The 17,405-nt window shown below is 35.2% G+C and overlaps 1 protein-coding gene across 1 annotated transcript in view; it reads left to right on the top strand.

The window, feature by feature from the left end:
• ROCK1 (Rho associated coiled-coil containing protein kinase 1) overlaps positions 1-17,405 on the top strand; it is a 148,178-nt gene that overhangs the window by 21,996 nt on the left and 108,777 nt on the right. Inside the window, exon 2 of the mRNA XM_024757892.1 lies at positions 13,006-13,087. Within this exon, the coding sequence (XP_024613660.1) occupies positions 13,006-13,087 (82 nt within the window). The remainder of the gene's footprint in view (positions 1-13,005; positions 13,088-17,405) is intronic.

The raw sequence follows: 17,405 nt of genomic DNA on the forward strand, positions 1-17,405 counted from the left end.
TTTGCCTCCCCCACCCCCCTGCACCGTGCAGCTTGCAGGATCTTAGTTTCCAGACTGGATGGAACCGGGCTCCAGCAGTGAAAGCACCAAGTCCTAGCCACTGGACTACCAGGGAATTCCACTGTGCCATTTTATTTAACGGACTTGAGCATCTTTGGATTTAGGTATTTGCAGGGGTCCTAGAAACAGTCCCCCAGAGATGCCAAGGGAGTACTGTATGTGTGTCCTTCCATGAGTAGCGCACACTGTCTTGATTATTGTAGCTGTGTAGGTCTTAAACTTGGGTACGGTTATTCCTACACATTATTCTTTCTCAAAATTGTTGTAGCTTTTCTAGTTCCTTAGCTTTTCCATATAAATTTTAGAACAATCTTGCCTATATCTACAACATGTACAAAAACTCTTGCTGGGACTTGATAGGAATTGTGTTAAACCTATACGTCAGTATTGGGAGGATTGATGTCTTTACTATGTTGAGTCTTCCAATCCATGAACACCATATGTCTCTCCATTTATTTAGATCTTTTAAAAATTTCTTTCATCAGTATTTTGTAGTTTTCAGCATAAATTCTATATTTGCTTTGTTAGATTTATTCCTAAATATTCTTTTTTCATCTGAGTAAATGTAAATGGCATTGCGTTTTTAATTTTGGTTTCTTCATGTTCATTGCTAATATACAGAAATACAGTTGTTTTTGAATGTTGATCTTATATCGTATGACCTTGTGGAACTCACTTATTAGTTCTAGGTGTTTTTTTGTTTATTTTTGTGCTGTAGCTTCCTTGTGATTTTCCTCATAGACAATAATACCATCTGTAAATATGGACAATTTTATTTCTTCTTTTCTGATATGTATGCCTTTTATTTCCCTTACTTTATTGAGCTGGCTCTGAGTTCCAGTGCTATGTTAAATTAAGAGTGTGAGAAAGGACATCCTTGCCTTGTTCTTGATTTTTGATATGAGGGATATCATAGATTTTTGCCATTAAGTATGATGTTAGTTTCAGGTTTTTTTGTAGATGTTCTTTATAAGTTGAGGAAGTTCACCTCTATTTCTAGTTTTCTGAGAATTTTTCTCATGAATAGGAGTTGGATTTTGTCAAATACTTTTTATGCATCTGTTAATATCATGTGATTTTTCTTCTTTAGCTTGTTCATGTAGTAAATTATATATGAAGAGAACTTTTAAGATATACTCTCTTAGCAGCTTTCAAATATTCAACACAGTATTGTTAACTGTAGTCACTACTGTACATTACATCCCCAGGACTTATTCATCTTATACTGGAAGTCCAAGCCCTTATTTTACAACTAAGACCTCTTTTCATTCTAGTCCAGTATCCCTTCTTAGAGCAGCTAATGACTATTGTCATTGCCTCTGTGTGTGTGTGTGTGTGTGTGTGTGTGTGTGTGTGTGTGTGTGTGTGTGTGTGTGTGTGAGTGTTGGAATGTGAACGGGCGCCAGCCATCACTGTGGTAGAAGATGGAAGCCTCTTCAGGCTTGAGTCATTCTTGGCTCAGGGGTCTTCACATAATGAGGTTACTATCACACAAGCTGAAGAGGCTTCAAAGGAAAGAATTTCTTTCCAATCATAAGTCTGAGAGCTTTGGTACACAGGTAGATGCCACTGATTTTATCCTGGGCAACTTACGATGTAATCTTACGTTCCAGAATTAGAATTTAACAATGAAGGTTCATCATATTCTTCCAACCAAATGGGGGAAACAGGCTTCTTTACCTATTATGCTTTTGTGTGTATTTCTTTGTATAGCTTTTTTATTTGGTTACTCTAGGTATTCAATTAGACATATATAACTTACCACATTTGATTGGTGTTGACATTTTATTAGTTCGAGTGAAGGGTAGGGTTATCTTCTTTATGTTCCTTTACCGTCCTAGTATATAATATATTCATCTTTAATGTCTTTTTATTTGAGAAACAGTCAGGTCATATTAAAATTTTTTGCTTCAACTTTCAAGAGAATGAAAGTGTGTTGTATTTTCCTGTATTTTTACTTTTTCATTCATTCTTCCTCTTATCCCAAGATTCTTTCTTTTATCATTTTCTATTTGAAGAATTTCCTTTAATATTGTATGTCAGCTACATTGTTTTAGGATAGGTCTGCTTGTCACAAATCACTTAGTTTTTTGTCATCTGAGTTTGTTTTTTTTGTTTGTTTTTTTTTTTTTGGATATAAAATTCTACTTTGACAGGTTTTTGTTGTTGGTTTGGATTTCTTTGGATATATCCTGTTAGGTTCTTCAATCTAGAGGTTTATGTCTTTTGCCAAATGTAGGGAATTTTTAGCCTTCATTTATTTCAGTCTTTTTTAGTCCCATTATCTTTTCTCCTTCTGGACCTCCAGTGATATTAAATCTTTTGTTACGATTACCCAGGTCTCTGAGTCTCTGTTCATTCTTTTTTTCCCCACCATGATCAAGGTCTAGTCTTATGAAAATTTGTATAGGAACTTTAAAAAGATAACAGCGAGCTGTTTACTTTTATTTTAAACAATATTATTTTATTTTTTAATTCAACAGCAAAATACAATCATTCTGAAAAATTATACCACGTTGTAACTGTATGTGCTGATTAGGGTGACATGAAGCACACACGGCAAGTGAGTCATTTTGCTGCCTTTGAAGGGAAGCATTGCTTTACATCCCTTTCCTCTTTATTAAATAGTCAAGATCACACACTGGTGTTTATTAAAATAACCAATAGATTTGGCTCTTTGACAAGTATCAACCTAATGGTAACAAGGACTCAAAAATGAAGATTCCCCAAGCCATTTCTACGACTCAATAAAAGGCTTTAGACTGGGAGGGGAAAGTGCATTTCATTTTTTATTAGTCAAGTATAGTTGGCTGGAAATCAACTTGTTTTTCTCACTTTCATTTACAAATTTGATGAGCTGGTTTTTTTGAAAAATGTTTTTATACTACTGCTAACTAAACATATGACGTGCTTTATTTTTCCCCAACTTTATTTTTCCCCAAAGAAACGAATCAGACACTTGAAGGAAAAATTTGAAAAATAAACTCTCTCCTGCAAAACAAAATCGAATCACCTGAACTTTTTCAGTTATTCATGCCAACACAAAGTCTAGCTTGTGTTCACCCATACCTATAAACTGTTAAAGTGATAGGGAGGCAGATCCTCTTTGAAATTATCCATGAGTATATTTCTGTGACTTCTTAGGATATATCAGTTTCTTACAATACAACAGACCTATGTGGTAGTTATTGTTGTTATCCTTATTTTACAGATGAGAACATTGAGGCTGTGAAGGGTTAGATAACTTGCTTAAGATCACGGTGACTATTAAGTGTTCTAGATTGGAATATGACTCCGTGCCCTTTTGACAGGATACTGATTATATAGAAGTCTTTTTCTTTTTTATAAGGTTGATGTATCAACTTTGTATCTTAAAATTCTGTCCTCCCTTACATTTTTTTTGGAACCTCGCTTAATCATTTTTATTCTATAAAAATATGTCTCTTCTACCTAAAAGTATTTCATCAAATATAGGTTTTAAATCATGCAAGCTTCTAATCTTTCTCATTTCTTTTGGCCATTATTTCATTTGTTCCTTTTCCATTAACTTTTCTACCCATTATAAGCTGGTTTATGCCCCTTCCACTCTGAGAAATTTAAGGTTGATACTGACCTTTAAAAGAAGAATTTCCCCAAGAGTCTCACTCCAGCTTCTCTGGGCCTAGATGGTCTATTGTATGTCTCTACCATAATCTCTTGCCTCAGGAGTCTGTGGGGTTTATAGTTGTCACGTAGCTTTTATGAGCTGTTCCCCCACTGCTTTGTCTACCTGTATTCTTAGTTACACAAAACAGAAAGGTCCTTGCCTTGGTCCTTCAGGCATCCCCCAGATGGGTTAAAACAGACATACATAATAGTCTACAAATACAGTCTTACTCTGCTCCCTCAGGTTCAAGGTGGGGGAAGTGGGAACCAATCTGTTACCTACTCAAGACCCAGACCACCCCCACTCCTGGAGAGAGTGGGGTAACAGTGAGTAAACATGTCACAAAGCTTTCCTACCATTTGAATTTGGCTTTTACATGATTGGATATTTGCTTGATTGCTCTTAACCTTTGTTTTCCTGAGCTCTAACAAAGTTGGTTCAGAGAGCTTCTGGGTTTTTTTTCACATTTCTTTAGGGGAATGAGAGTTTGGAGTTTCCTAGTCTGCCATTTTGCTGATGTCCAATAGTGAGTTTTTTTAAAAGTTGTGGCAAAATATATATAACTTGAAACTTATTTTAATTACTTCTGAGTGTACAGTTCAGTGGCATTATATTGTTGTATAACTATCATCAGTGACATTTTAATCACAAATTATTTGCCTCCTTTTGCATTTTTCATTCTAGTTGACCTCATGGTGGCATTTTGCTTTGCTCTTAAGTTCCTTCTAGAGTTAGTTCAGCTTTCATGATGCTATTATATCTCCCTTCCCCACCTCTCTTATTGCTCATTGGTCATGTTTGCTCTGCTTATCTCTCAGATGTTAATGTTTCCCAGGACGCTATTGTTCACTCTTTTTCCATTTTCCCCTTTGTTTACACTTGTTGGGTAATTGCATCTGTTATCGTGGATTCAGTGTATTCTCATGACTTCCAAGTCTATATCACAGTCCAGTCTCTCTGTTGAACTCAAAACTCATATTTTTAACTGCCATCTAATTATCCATAAAATGGCAGCTATCCTATAGGGCCCTCAAATTCAGTATATCTAACATCTTTATCTTTTCTCTCCAGATTGTATTCTCTGCCTTGGTTAATGAAGTCACTATCTTCTTACTTAAACTAGAAGATAGATAGTCATTCTTATAATTATATAATCATTCTTAATCCTTCCTGTCCCTCTTTCAGTCATTCATCAGGTTCTTTTGGTTCTAATCCTCCATTCCTATTGCCCCAGTTTAGTTCAGACTTGTATTGATATCTTCCTATGCTTGTATTACCACAGTATCCTCCTAATTGCTTCCTTTTCCACCTGTCTCTTCCTGTTCTAATCTGCTGTCTTTATCATTGTCAGACTTTGATAAAATAAAAAAGTCATGTCACTCTTCGTCTCCCCAAAATTCCTGTGGTTCCAAGTGGATATCATAAGATAAATACTGAAATTCTTAGCATGGTATGTTATACCTTTAATACACATTCTGTAATCCATCTTCAGAGCATTGTTTCCTGTACCTCCTCCTTCTCACCCTATGGAACCAGAGCATCCTACTCTCATTCTCTAAACTTTTCTTGCCTTTCTTCTCTCTAGATTGCCTTGCCCCACCTCCAACTTACTCTTTCTGAATTCTCTTCTTTAAAGATCAGCTCAAACAAATGGAACCTAATTAAACTTAAAAGCTTTTGCACAGCAAAGGAAACCATAAAAAAAAACGAGAAGACAGCCTACGGATTGGAAGAAAATAGATTAATTTCCAAAATATACAAACAGCTCATACAGCTTAATATCAAGAAAACAAACAATCCAATCAAAAAGTGGGCAGAAGGGACTTCTTGGTGACGCAGTGGTTAAGAATTCGCCTGCCAGTGCAGGGGAAATGGGTTCGAGCCCTGGTTCAGGAAGATCCTGCATACCGTGGAGCAACTAGGCCCATGCACCACAACTGCTGAGCCTGCGCTCTAGAGCCCATGAGCCACAACTGCTGAGCCCACATGCCACAACTACTGAAGCCCACGCACCTAGAGCCTGTGCTCTGCAACAAGAGAAGCCACCACAATGAGAAGCCCATGCACTGCAATGAAGAGTAGCCACCACTCGCCGCAACTAGAGAAAGCCTGCGTGCAGCAACGAAGACCCAAAGCAGCCAAAAATAAATAAATTAATTAAAAAAGGGCAGAAGACCTAAGTAGACATTTCTCCAAAGAAGACATACAGAGGGCCAATAGGCACATAAAAAGATGCCCAGCATCGCTAATTATTAGAGAAATGCAAATTAAAACTACAATGAGGTATATTCTCACACTGGTCAAAATGGCCATCATTGAAAAGTCTACAAATAATAAATGCTGGAGAGGGTGTGGAGAAAAATGAACCCTCTTTACGCTGTTGGTGGGAATGTAAATTGGTGTAACCACTATGGAGAACAGTATGGAGATTCCTCAGAAAAACTAAAAATAGAGTTACCATATGATCCTGCAATCCCACTCCTGGGCATATATCCAGAGAAAACTCTAATTGGAAAGGATACATGCACCCCAGTGTTCATAGCAGCACTATGTACAATAGCCAAGACATGGAAGCAACCTAAATGTCCATCGACAGATGAATGGATAAAGAAGATGTGGTATATCTATATCAGTACAATTGAATATTACTCAGCCATAAAAAACAATGAAATACCTAGATATTATCATATTAAATGAAGTAAATCAGACAGAGAAGGACAAATATCACATGATATCACTTATATATGGAATCTTAAAAAATAATACAAATGAACTTATTTACAAAACAGACTCACAGACATAGAAAACAAACTTATGGTTACCAAAGGAGATTGGGGAGTGGAGATAAATTAGGAGTTTGGGATTAACTCATACTACTTTATATAAAATGGATAAACAACAAGCACAGGGAACTATATTCAATATCTTGTAACAACTTATAATGGAAAAGAATGTGAAAAAGAACAGACAGATAGATATAAGTATAACTGCATCACTGCTGTACACCTGAAAGTAACACAACGTTGTAAATTAACTATACTTCAATATAAAAAAATGGTTATAGAGAAAAAAAATCAACTCATATTTCATCTCTTTTATGAAGCCCCAATTGATTAAGCAGTCCTTTCTCTGTGTAGTATCTAGTTTGTAACACTGAGGATCCTGTATTATTTACTTTTTCTACCTACTAACCAGTGAACTTGCAGAGACAGGAAGTATTTTACTATTACTATCTTCATTATTATTACTATTACTATCTCTGTTTTCCTACAGAGGAGGAGGCTGACTTAAATAATTACAGTGTAACAAGTACGGTAATTCCTAAATAGGAAGCACATAGGTGTTTTATTTTTTAACATTTTCTCAGAGTGTTGGGGAAGGCAGCACAAACATTTGAGGCAGTCTAAACATAAATATTCACATCCCAGCTGGAGAAAAGAGCAGGTGCAAAGGCAGTGGGATAGAGTGAGCATGGGCCATTTGGGAGATGACTGGTAGCACACTGTGGCTCAAGCCTAGATATATGTATATACAGAATATGAGGGTGGAAAGGTATAGTTTGAGATTGATTGGGAAGGGCCACTGTATGTTTTACTAAGTATTTGGAATACTTAATTTTTTGTACTATAGTTGTCCTAGGGAATATTGGCATGTATGTAGTATAGTCACATTGGTTAAACAGATTTTAATTGTATTTAATATCAGTTGTTAAAATTCCCTGAGGAAAATCTGTTTTCATTTTCATATCAGTGATTTAATTTTGAGAAATTTCTTATCTCTTTACCTAACAAAGAGATTAACATGGACCCAAAATATTTTCTTCAAATGGTACATCCTCTGTCATCAAACATTTGACAGCAGTCAAAAAAAAAGAAAAAAAAGTCAGCCTATTTTAGAAGCAGTTTGGTTTTCAGAAGCCCTGTTTTTTTCCCCCCCTAATGTTTATTTATTTATTTGGCTGCGTCGGGTCTTAGTTGCGGCATGTGGTGGGGAGGGGTCTTTTCGTTGCAGCTCATGGGCTTCTCTAGTTATGTTGCACGGGCTTAGTTGCCCCACGGCATGTGGGATCTTAGTTCCCTGACCAGGGATTGAACATGTGTCCCCTGCATTGGAAGGCGGATTCTTAACTGCTGGACCACCAGCGAAGTCCCAGAAGCCCTGGTTTTACTGCCATAGTTTTAATGGATTTTTTTTTTTCAGTGTGTCAAAAAATATTTCTTATTTAGAAATAAGTAACAATTTTGATTTTGAAATTTTACAAATTCAAAAAACAAATTGATGCTTTTAATACATAATATATTTTCCTTTCTTAGTGCCATTATAGTCTCATATCTTATAACAAATGTATTATTACTAATGGATCTAATCCTAAATGATATTTTACACAGGAATCTTACTTTTGTAATTTAAAACTATCCAGAGACTAAAGTTTGCAGAGGTGTTCAGTTGAATAATTTTCTTCTGTTTCTCCTTTGCTTAAACTCTGTTGTGAGATAACACAACTGGTGCTTTTCCCCCTCCTAATACCAGCACTTCTTAAGAAATGTGAAATGTCCATTCTTTAGAGATTCTTGTAAAATGTTATACTTGTCATTAATTATGCCTGCCTTTGTGTGTTTATGTGAAAATACTTCTCTAGTGTGACTAGCTTCTTTCAAAATACACTGCTATAACTGGCCTACTATCATTTTTCAAATATAAGTAGCAAAGAATTTAATTATTGTAATTCTTTGACATTGATTGACTCCTCTCCTACGTTTTCTCCTCTGTAATTCTTATACTGATGATTAAGCTATATGATGGACATGTGAAAGTAGAGGGTAGCTTTCCTTCCTGCATAAATCTTAAAATTGAGTGAAGGAGCAGTGGGACTATGTGCTTTGACTGCCATTCCTTGTGAATTGTTTTTGCACTTGGAAGAATGTTAATTTCTATTAAGGTCCTGAATTCTCATTCTAGAATATGGACTTTAGGAAGTGGGAAGTCTTATTCTCCATTATTTTAGAGAACTTCAGAGTGTTGAATAGACTAAGTCAGGATTCCTTGGCCCACTTTGTGGTTGGATATGGACATTTCTTACCTTGTGTAGCTTCTCTACTTCATTAAAAGTGGAAGCCTGTATCCCTCCCCGCAACCCCAGTGTTTTGACTCCCCTTAGCCTCTGTTGGTATATGCCTTAGATTATGCTAGAAGAATACCTTCTTCCCCATTTTATTTCTCTGATAAGAGGCATATAATTTTTACTTATGAGTGTTTCTGAAAAGCCTATACCGTCTCCTACGTCTGTAAAATTAAAGTGTATGGTGATAGGTCCAGACACCTAGTGACCATAAACAGTTAGCGGAGGCAGGTAGTTTTCCATTAACAAATGCATGATTGAATTCTTGGTCAAGCAAAAGTCAGATGCCTTATGTAAAAAACAAAAAAAATTTTAGTTATATATGGGATTACTACATTGGGAACAGTTTAACATCATGACCTGCGATTTACTCTTAAGGTTTTATGACCACATGATTAAAATATCTGTTTTCTCTTTATGTCATTTCTATCAGTAGTGAGACTAACTTGTAGAACTTTCAAATGTCATCTAGAGAAATAAAGGAAAGAGTGGGAAGTGGGACTGTTTAATGGTCAAACACTTCATACACTTCACTCATTTAACTCTCACAAATCCTTTCTGAGTTGTAGTTAGTTATTCCCATTTTACAAAAGAGAAAACAGAGGCTCAGGAAGGTTATGTGACTTGTCCTTCCAACAGTAATATGTAAATATACTATGTTTATTTTTTTAATTTAAAATGTTTTATTTTTTCATGGTTGAATTCTTTTGACCCATCTGGAATTCACTTAATTATTAGTGTGAATCAAAAATCATTCTTCTCCCATAGTGCCATGCAGTTATACAAACAACATTTACCAAAGAGTGACACTTTTTGTCAGCCCCGTCTTGCCCCTGATCTCACTATTTGAATGGATGATCCTCTCAGTGCAATAAATCCTATAGCTCCTACATCGATTCAGTGGCATTTAATGAACTCTTACTGTGTATTTCAGGATGCTTTTAGTCACAAGAAATAGAAGATCCAATGTAAATTGAGTTAAGCCATAAGGAAAAAGTATTATCTCGAGAAAGCATGGGAAGAATAGGTTCCAGAGTAGATTAATTCAGTGGTTCAACAAACATCATCAGAGACCCAGGTTCTTTCCATCTTTTGTCTCTGTCATCCTCCTTGTGTTTGGCTTTTTCTCCTGCCAACCTCCCTTGAGGCCCCAAGGTGGCTGCTGTTGTTTAAGGTGTCACATACAGATATAGCAGTTTCTCATGAAAGGAGAGACTATGTCTGACGTGTATCTCTTTCAAGAGAGAAGAAACTTTCCCCAGAAACCTTTCTATAGGTTTTTCCCTCATGTTACATGTGTCAGATTATTACCATGTTCCTGTACTTAAGCTGAACACTGGCAAGAGTAATAGGCCTCCATGTTTAGCTTAGATTAGACTAATTAGAAGTGACCTCCTGGAGTTGGGGAAGGTCTCTCCCTTCTTGGATGCTTGTAGTCTCATGGAGGAGGGTGGATAGCCCAAACAAAATCAAAGTTGAATGAGGAAAGTAGAAGGGGGAAATAATTGTTGGGGTAGGAGAGTCAACAGTGCCTGCCATGCTATGAGTAAAACGTGTTGCTCAGTTCTAGGGCTTAGCTTACTCACAGCATCTGAAATTAGCTGTGAAGATTAAAGTAAAAAATAACTCTAATACAGGAGAACTGTTAGATTTAATAGGTAGTTTAGGGAGGGTCATGCAGAAGAGGTAATAGTGGTGTATTAGGGAAAACGTAGTATTTTGAGCCAGAACACTAGGTTTGAGTCCTAACCAGTGTACTTTCTAGTTTTAATTAGAAGAATGACTTGTGATTTTCTATTAATTTTTGAACAGTACATCTTGGATTTAAATATACATGTTTATTCTCAATTCCTAACTTCATTTTAAAGAGATTCAGGATTTTTAAATCATGTTTTTATCATGGTCATGTTATTTCTATAACGACTAGACTAAGAGTTCATATTTTGATTATAACACAGCTTACTAACTAGCTGTGTGGCATTGGACAAGTCAGTTAATATTTCTGATTGTTATTTGCCTTAGCTATGAAATGAGGTGGTTAAACACGTTATTTTTTGAGGTTCTTTTCTAACAGTTAGTAATTTAAAAAAAACTTATTTGGAATAAAATTGGAGGCAGTTGTTTTCGGTATATTTACTGAAGAGAGCGTGTTGTAAGTAAAATTTAATACACATTTTCCTCACTTTTTTTTTTTTCCGGTGCGCGGGCCTCTCACTGTTGTGGCCTCTCCCATTGTGGAGCACAGGCTCCTGATGCGCAGGCCCAGCGGCCATGGCTCACGGGCCCAGCCGCTCCACAGCACGTGGGATCCTCCCGGACCGGGGCACGAACCCATGTCCCCTGCATCGGCAGGCGGACTCCCAACCACTGCGCCACCAGGGAAGCCCTTTCCCTCACTTTTTAATGTTTTATTTGATACTAGAAAACAGTATAAGCTGTTACAAATTTAGGTGTTCTGAACCTTTTAAAACTGGGAAGTGTCTTTAGAAGTAGATGTGTACTGAGAGCTCTTAAAATAATAGTTATTATAAGATATAATAATATGTTGATTTTATTGCATTATGCCTACTTGCATTTCCCAGATGACTTTATCAAAATTCAGCCTAAAATTGTGTAGCTAATATTATTTGTACTACTCTATAATCGGTATAATTTTTTGGAGTGACACGATGCAGTGAAACTTAGTATCTAATCTAAGAACAGTATTATTTCTTGAGTAATATAATTGCCTTTGCTGTGGAGCATAAACCATAGAATCATTGGTTTAATGTACATTTTATGCACACTTGTTCAGGACATTTTGCTAGGTGCTGTGGGAGAAAATGAGATTTAACTGTGGTTTCTGCCTCAAAGAAGTTAAAACCTAGTCAAATGGGTGTGTATATATATATTTAATTTACCTTTTCCTAGAAAATAGTGAGTTCATATATTTATTGATTGGCTTTCAGTTTAGAATAGACCAGGTAAAGGTTCTTGTCTCTTTATTGTAAAAATAATTAACAGAAATATTCAAATGATTTATAAGACTCTAAGAAATGTATCTCAAGGATAGATGAACTTTCTCTAGTGGAGGAACTTTTTCTTCAGATCTGTACAAACCTCTGAATTCTGAAAAGCCAGTGATAGGGTGGGTTGGTCTCTTCAAGCAGTCAACAACATTGGTATTACTAGTCATCTTCTCCATGGTCAGTTTCCAGCCTAAGCAATGATATATTTTAAAACCTATAAGATTTGACTGGGCTTTTTGGTTTCCTAGGGAAATACTTTAAGTACTCTAAAATAGCTGAGTTACTCACACCTTTGGCTTAATACAAAGTATATATCCCCTGGCTTTGATTTCTCCTTCAACCTCTTATGAACATGACTGTACATGGTCTCCAGAAGGTGTGTTTTCCTTTGCTGCTTCTGTTTTTATATTGTAGCAAACTAAATTTCCCCAGTTAAATAAAATGAAGATTACTTGGGATTATCTGAATGTTTCCTCTGCTCCTACCACATGACAAGGTATAATCTGTATAGATGCATTCCCATTTCAACACTGATTGGTACACCTTCACATAGCCCTGCACTTGCTTAGATAATATTTAAATATCCCTGTAAAAGTAAAAGCCCGTATTTGTCCTTTACTAATAGTTGCTTTAGAAAGTGCTTCAAAGAAAGAAATAGCACTGTTATGAAAACCCAATATATTTATAAAAAACATACCATAAAAATGTATCTAAGTGCAGAATTTATTTTATACTAAACTTCACATTTTAGGAACTAATATTTGATACTACCTTATAAAATATTTGTAGTCAAAAATATGGGCCATTTGTTTTTTATGAGTGTCTGTGAAATAAATAAATGCAGTAGTTAAGGGAAAGTGAAAAGTAAAATTTCCTTCCCTTATATAGGGGGAAAAGGGCACGAATTGAGGTCACTTGTAGCCAATTTGCGGTGATTTTGCTGCTCCTCTGCCTGGGAGAGTTAGAAGGTGAAAACTCTGTATGAAATAAAACCAAATTTTCTCTTCCCAGTACTCATGTAACCTTGTAGAAGGTGTTAAATGAATGCAAGTTGTATGAGAGTAAGGCAAATTAAATGTTGAAGCATATATTTTATTCTTTACTCATAAAAAAGGAAAGTGCTCATAGTGTGAACCAAAAAACTAACTTTGTTTGTTTGTTTATTTGTTTAGGATGGATTGGATGCTTTGGTATATGATTTGGATTTTCCTGCCTTAAGAAAAAACAAAAATATTGACAACTTTTTAAGCAGATGTAAGTAATTTTTTGTGGAGGTTAATGGCAGATTATATATAATGAAATATTGACTTAGATAATTCAAGCCCCCCCCCCCCTTTTTTTCTTTCTATCTACTCTGGTTATTTCATCAATAGTACCTACATCAAAGGAGTAGGAAATGGGAAAGAAACCTTGTCAGTTTGGGAGCTTATCAGGAGAATCTAAAATATTTTGCAGACAAGGGAATAAAAAGTAAATGGCTAAAATAAATATGTTAAAATAAGCATATACATACATGCACATTGAATTTCAATAATATTATATTTATCCTCTATTTTTCTTTTATAAATGAATTAGCTATTATGTTTCAGTACCTGCAGGTGAGAATCAATTACATATGAAAAGCCCTCCTACCACTGAGATATGAGAATTTTCTCCGTGAAATCTGGCTTATATTTAAGTTTTACAGATGTTCTTTTATAAAAACTCTTTTTTGGATTTTGATGTTAGATATTTATCATTTAAAATTTGATTAGAGAACTTATTAAGGTAGTTTCAATCTTTTCATCTTAAATAATTGATAATAAGATTTTGGTTTATAAAATCCTCCCCACTCCATTTTTTTTATCTGTTCCTAAACCATACATATCGATACATTTTAGGTTGGGTTGATTTTAGTGTTATCTTTCAATTTTGGTTACATATGTTTTGTTAGAAAAGTTTTATTTTTCTAAATAGTCAAATCTTTTTAACTTTAGATTTAATTTATTTTATCGTTTCTACACTTTGAAATCTTGGCTCAGAATTTTACTTATCAATTTTTTTGGTTTCTGTTTTTCTCTTCTTTATAAAATTATTTTTTCAGCCTTAATTTTATTTTGGAATATAGTGCCAGATTCTGAATTGCAAACTTCTAAAAAGTTTTTTTAAATTTCTCACATCTTACTGAAGTTGCAGGAAAATTTTATTGCTGTTTAATTTGCTTCACCTTCCTACTTAACAGTACAGCAGAAGAACTAAAAAGATGGAGAAACTTTACCCCTTCTTATTTGGTGGGAGGCAAAAGGATGAATCCTTGTTAGTACAAAGTTGGGGTGTGTAATTTTGTGAAGTAGGGTAGCAAGAATTGGAACACATGCTTTTAAAAATCTGTTACTGTTTTTGCTATGCAACATTGCTGCTTTCATAATACTAAGTTTGCCTTTATATTGTATTTTGTAAATAGAAACATCAGTAGCCACAGTAGAAATAAGTAAAATGAAATGCAAGTATAAAGCTAAAGAAAACTTTTAAACGGATAAACCTGTGCAGTTTAGTCTAGTTTTCAGATTGAAGAAAAGTACAGAGAATAATACTAAAAGTTTTAGCAAATCATATCTAGCATTAGGTAAAAATTTGACCAAGTAGGGTTTATACCAGGATTGCAAAGTTAGTTTAAGGTTCAAAAATCAATTAGTGTAATCTATCATATTAACATATTAAAAAAGAAAATCCATAATATCATCTTAGTAGATGCAGAAAAAGCATTTGAAAAAAAACCAGTATCCATTCTTGGTTTACAGATATCTCTCAGCAAACTAGGAACTGGAGGAAACTTTCATACCCTGATAAAGAGAATCCACAAAAAACCTATAGTTCAGATTGTATTTAACTGTGTATGACTAAATGCTTTTCCCCTAAGATTGGGAGAAGGCAACTATGTCTTCTCCCACTACTTCATTCAGTGTTGTCCTGGAAGTTTTAGACAGTGCAGTAAGGTGCAAAATAAAGAAAAATCATACAGATTAAAAAGGAACAATTTAAAATTATTCAGACACTGTATTTTTCTGTATAGAAAATCTTCAAAATTCTACAGAAAAAGTGTCAAGAACTTATCAGTGAGGTCGCAAGCTAGAAGATTAACATACAAAAAACAGTTTAGCAGTAAGCAATTTTAAATTGACATTATAGCAAATATAGCACCACTTACAGTAGAAGCAAAAGCATGAAAAATTTAGGGATAGATTTGACAAAATGTGTGTAAGCCTGTATACTGAAAACGATTTAATATACTGAGAGAAATGAAAGAAGACCTTTAAAAAAAGACAGATATTCAATGTTGATGGATTAGATAATTCAGTATTAAAATGTCAGGAATCCCCAAATTAATTTATCTATGGAGTCCATGTCTTCTCAGAACCTAAGCAGTCTTTTTTGTATAAAGTAACCATTAATTCTAAAATTCATAAGGCAATGTGAAGGGTCTGGAATAGCCAAAACAATCTTGGAAAGTAAGAACCAAGTTGGAGGACTAACACTATTGGATTTTAAGATCAAGGCAGTATAATGAAATGAAAGAATAAACATAGAGATAAATGGAACAGAAATAGATCCTTATATATGCAGTCAGTAGATTTTCAACAAAGTTGACAAGGTAATTCAGTACCCAAGCCTTACTTTGCAGTATATACAAAAATCAACTTAAAATGGATCATAGACCTAAATGTGAGAGCTAAAACTAGTAATAGTTCTAGAATAAGACATAGAAAATATTTGTGATTTTGGTTAGGCAAGAATTTCTTAGATGAGACGCAAATGGCACAAACCGTTTTTTTTTTTTTAAGATAGATTAGATTTTATCAAAATTCAAAACTTTTTCTCTTCAGGTGATACTGCTAAGAAAATGAACAGGTAAACCACTGACTGGGAGAATATGGTTGCAAAACAAGTGAAAGGGGAAAAAATAATCTTTTCAACGAACATTGCTCAGACAACTGGATAGCCATATGCAAAAGAATGAAGTTGGACTTCTGTTTCACACCACATACAAAATTAATTCAGAATATAAAATTGTAAAACTCTTAGAAAAAAAACATAGGCGTAAATCTTCATGACCGTGGATTAGACAAGTGTTTCTTAGGTATAAACCTAAAGTGTAAGAAGGAAAAGAAAAATAAATAAGTTGGGCATCATCAAAATTAAAAACTTTTGTGCTTCAAAAGACACTATCAAGACAGTTGAAAGAGGGACTTCCCTGGTGGCGCAGTGGTTAAGAATCTGCCTGCCAGTGTGGGGGACATGGGTTCGCACCCTGGTCTGGGAAGATCCCACATGCCTCAGAGCACCTAAGCCTGTGCGCCACAACTATTGAGCCTGCGCTGTAGAGCCTGTGAGCCACAACTACTGAAGCCCGTGTGCCACAACTACTGAAGCCTGTGCTCCGTAATAAGAGAAGCCACTGCAATGAGAAACCTGTGTACCGCAACGAAGAGTAGCCCCTGCTCGCTGCAACTAGAGGAAGCCCGCGTGCAGCAGCGAACAACCAATGCAGCCAAAAATAAATATTTTTTAAAAAAGACAGTGAAAAGGTGACTCACAGAACGGAAGAAAATATTAACAAATCTTATACAATAAGTCCCTTACATATGAACCTTCAAGTTGCAAACTTTGAAACGTGTGACATGTGTTCACATGTCCAATCACGTAAGTTAGTTCAGAGGTCTGGTGTACATTGTCACTTGCGTGCATCCTCTACAAATGGTTGTGCTTTGTGTACTTTACAGTACTGTATAGAGTACAGTAGTACAGTATCTTTATTTCAAACCCAGGATGTCCAGAAGCAAACGTAGAAGCAGTGGTGATGTAGCTGGTACTGTGTACTTTTCAAGGTACTGTACTGTAAGATTAAAAATGTTTTCTTTATTTTCTGTGTTTATTTGTTTTTTATGTATTATTTATGTGAAAAGTATTAAAAACCTATTACAGTACAGTACTATATAGCCTGTTGTGTTAGTTAGGTACCTAGGCTAACTTTGCTGGACTTACGAACAAATTGGATTTACGAACGCACTCTCGGAATGGAACTCGTTCATATGTAGGGGACTTACTGTACTTGATAAATGATTGATATCTAAAGTCTTACAACTCAATAATAAAAAGACAATCCAATTTAAAAATAGGCAAAGGATCTGAATAGACATTTCTCAAAAAAAGACACACATGAAAAGCTGTTCAACATGGTTAGTCATCAGGAAGTTACAAATTATGGCCACAATGAATCAGTACACATTTATTAGAATAACTAAAATTTTAAAAACTGACAATATCAAGTATATGTGAAAATGTGGGACAGCTGAACTCTGACACATTGCTGGTTGGTTTGTAAAACGGTGAGCTGCTTTGGAAAACAGTTTGGCATTTTTCTTATAAAGTTATACATGCATTTATCACGTGACCTAAGGATCCCACTCCTGGGTATTTATGTAAGATAAATGAAAGTATATATCTACGTGAGACCTATGTGAGAATGTTTAAGGAGCCTGTATTTACAATTGCTGTAAACTGGAAGCAACCCAGATGCACATCAGCTGATAAA

Source organism: Neophocaena asiaeorientalis, unplaced genomic scaffold (assembly GCF_003031525.2).
Source record: "Neophocaena asiaeorientalis asiaeorientalis breed wild unplaced genomic scaffold, Neophocaena_asiaeorientalis_V1.1 scaffold142, whole genome shotgun sequence".
Taxonomy (NCBI): domain Eukaryota; kingdom Metazoa; phylum Chordata; class Mammalia; order Artiodactyla; family Phocoenidae; genus Neophocaena; species Neophocaena asiaeorientalis.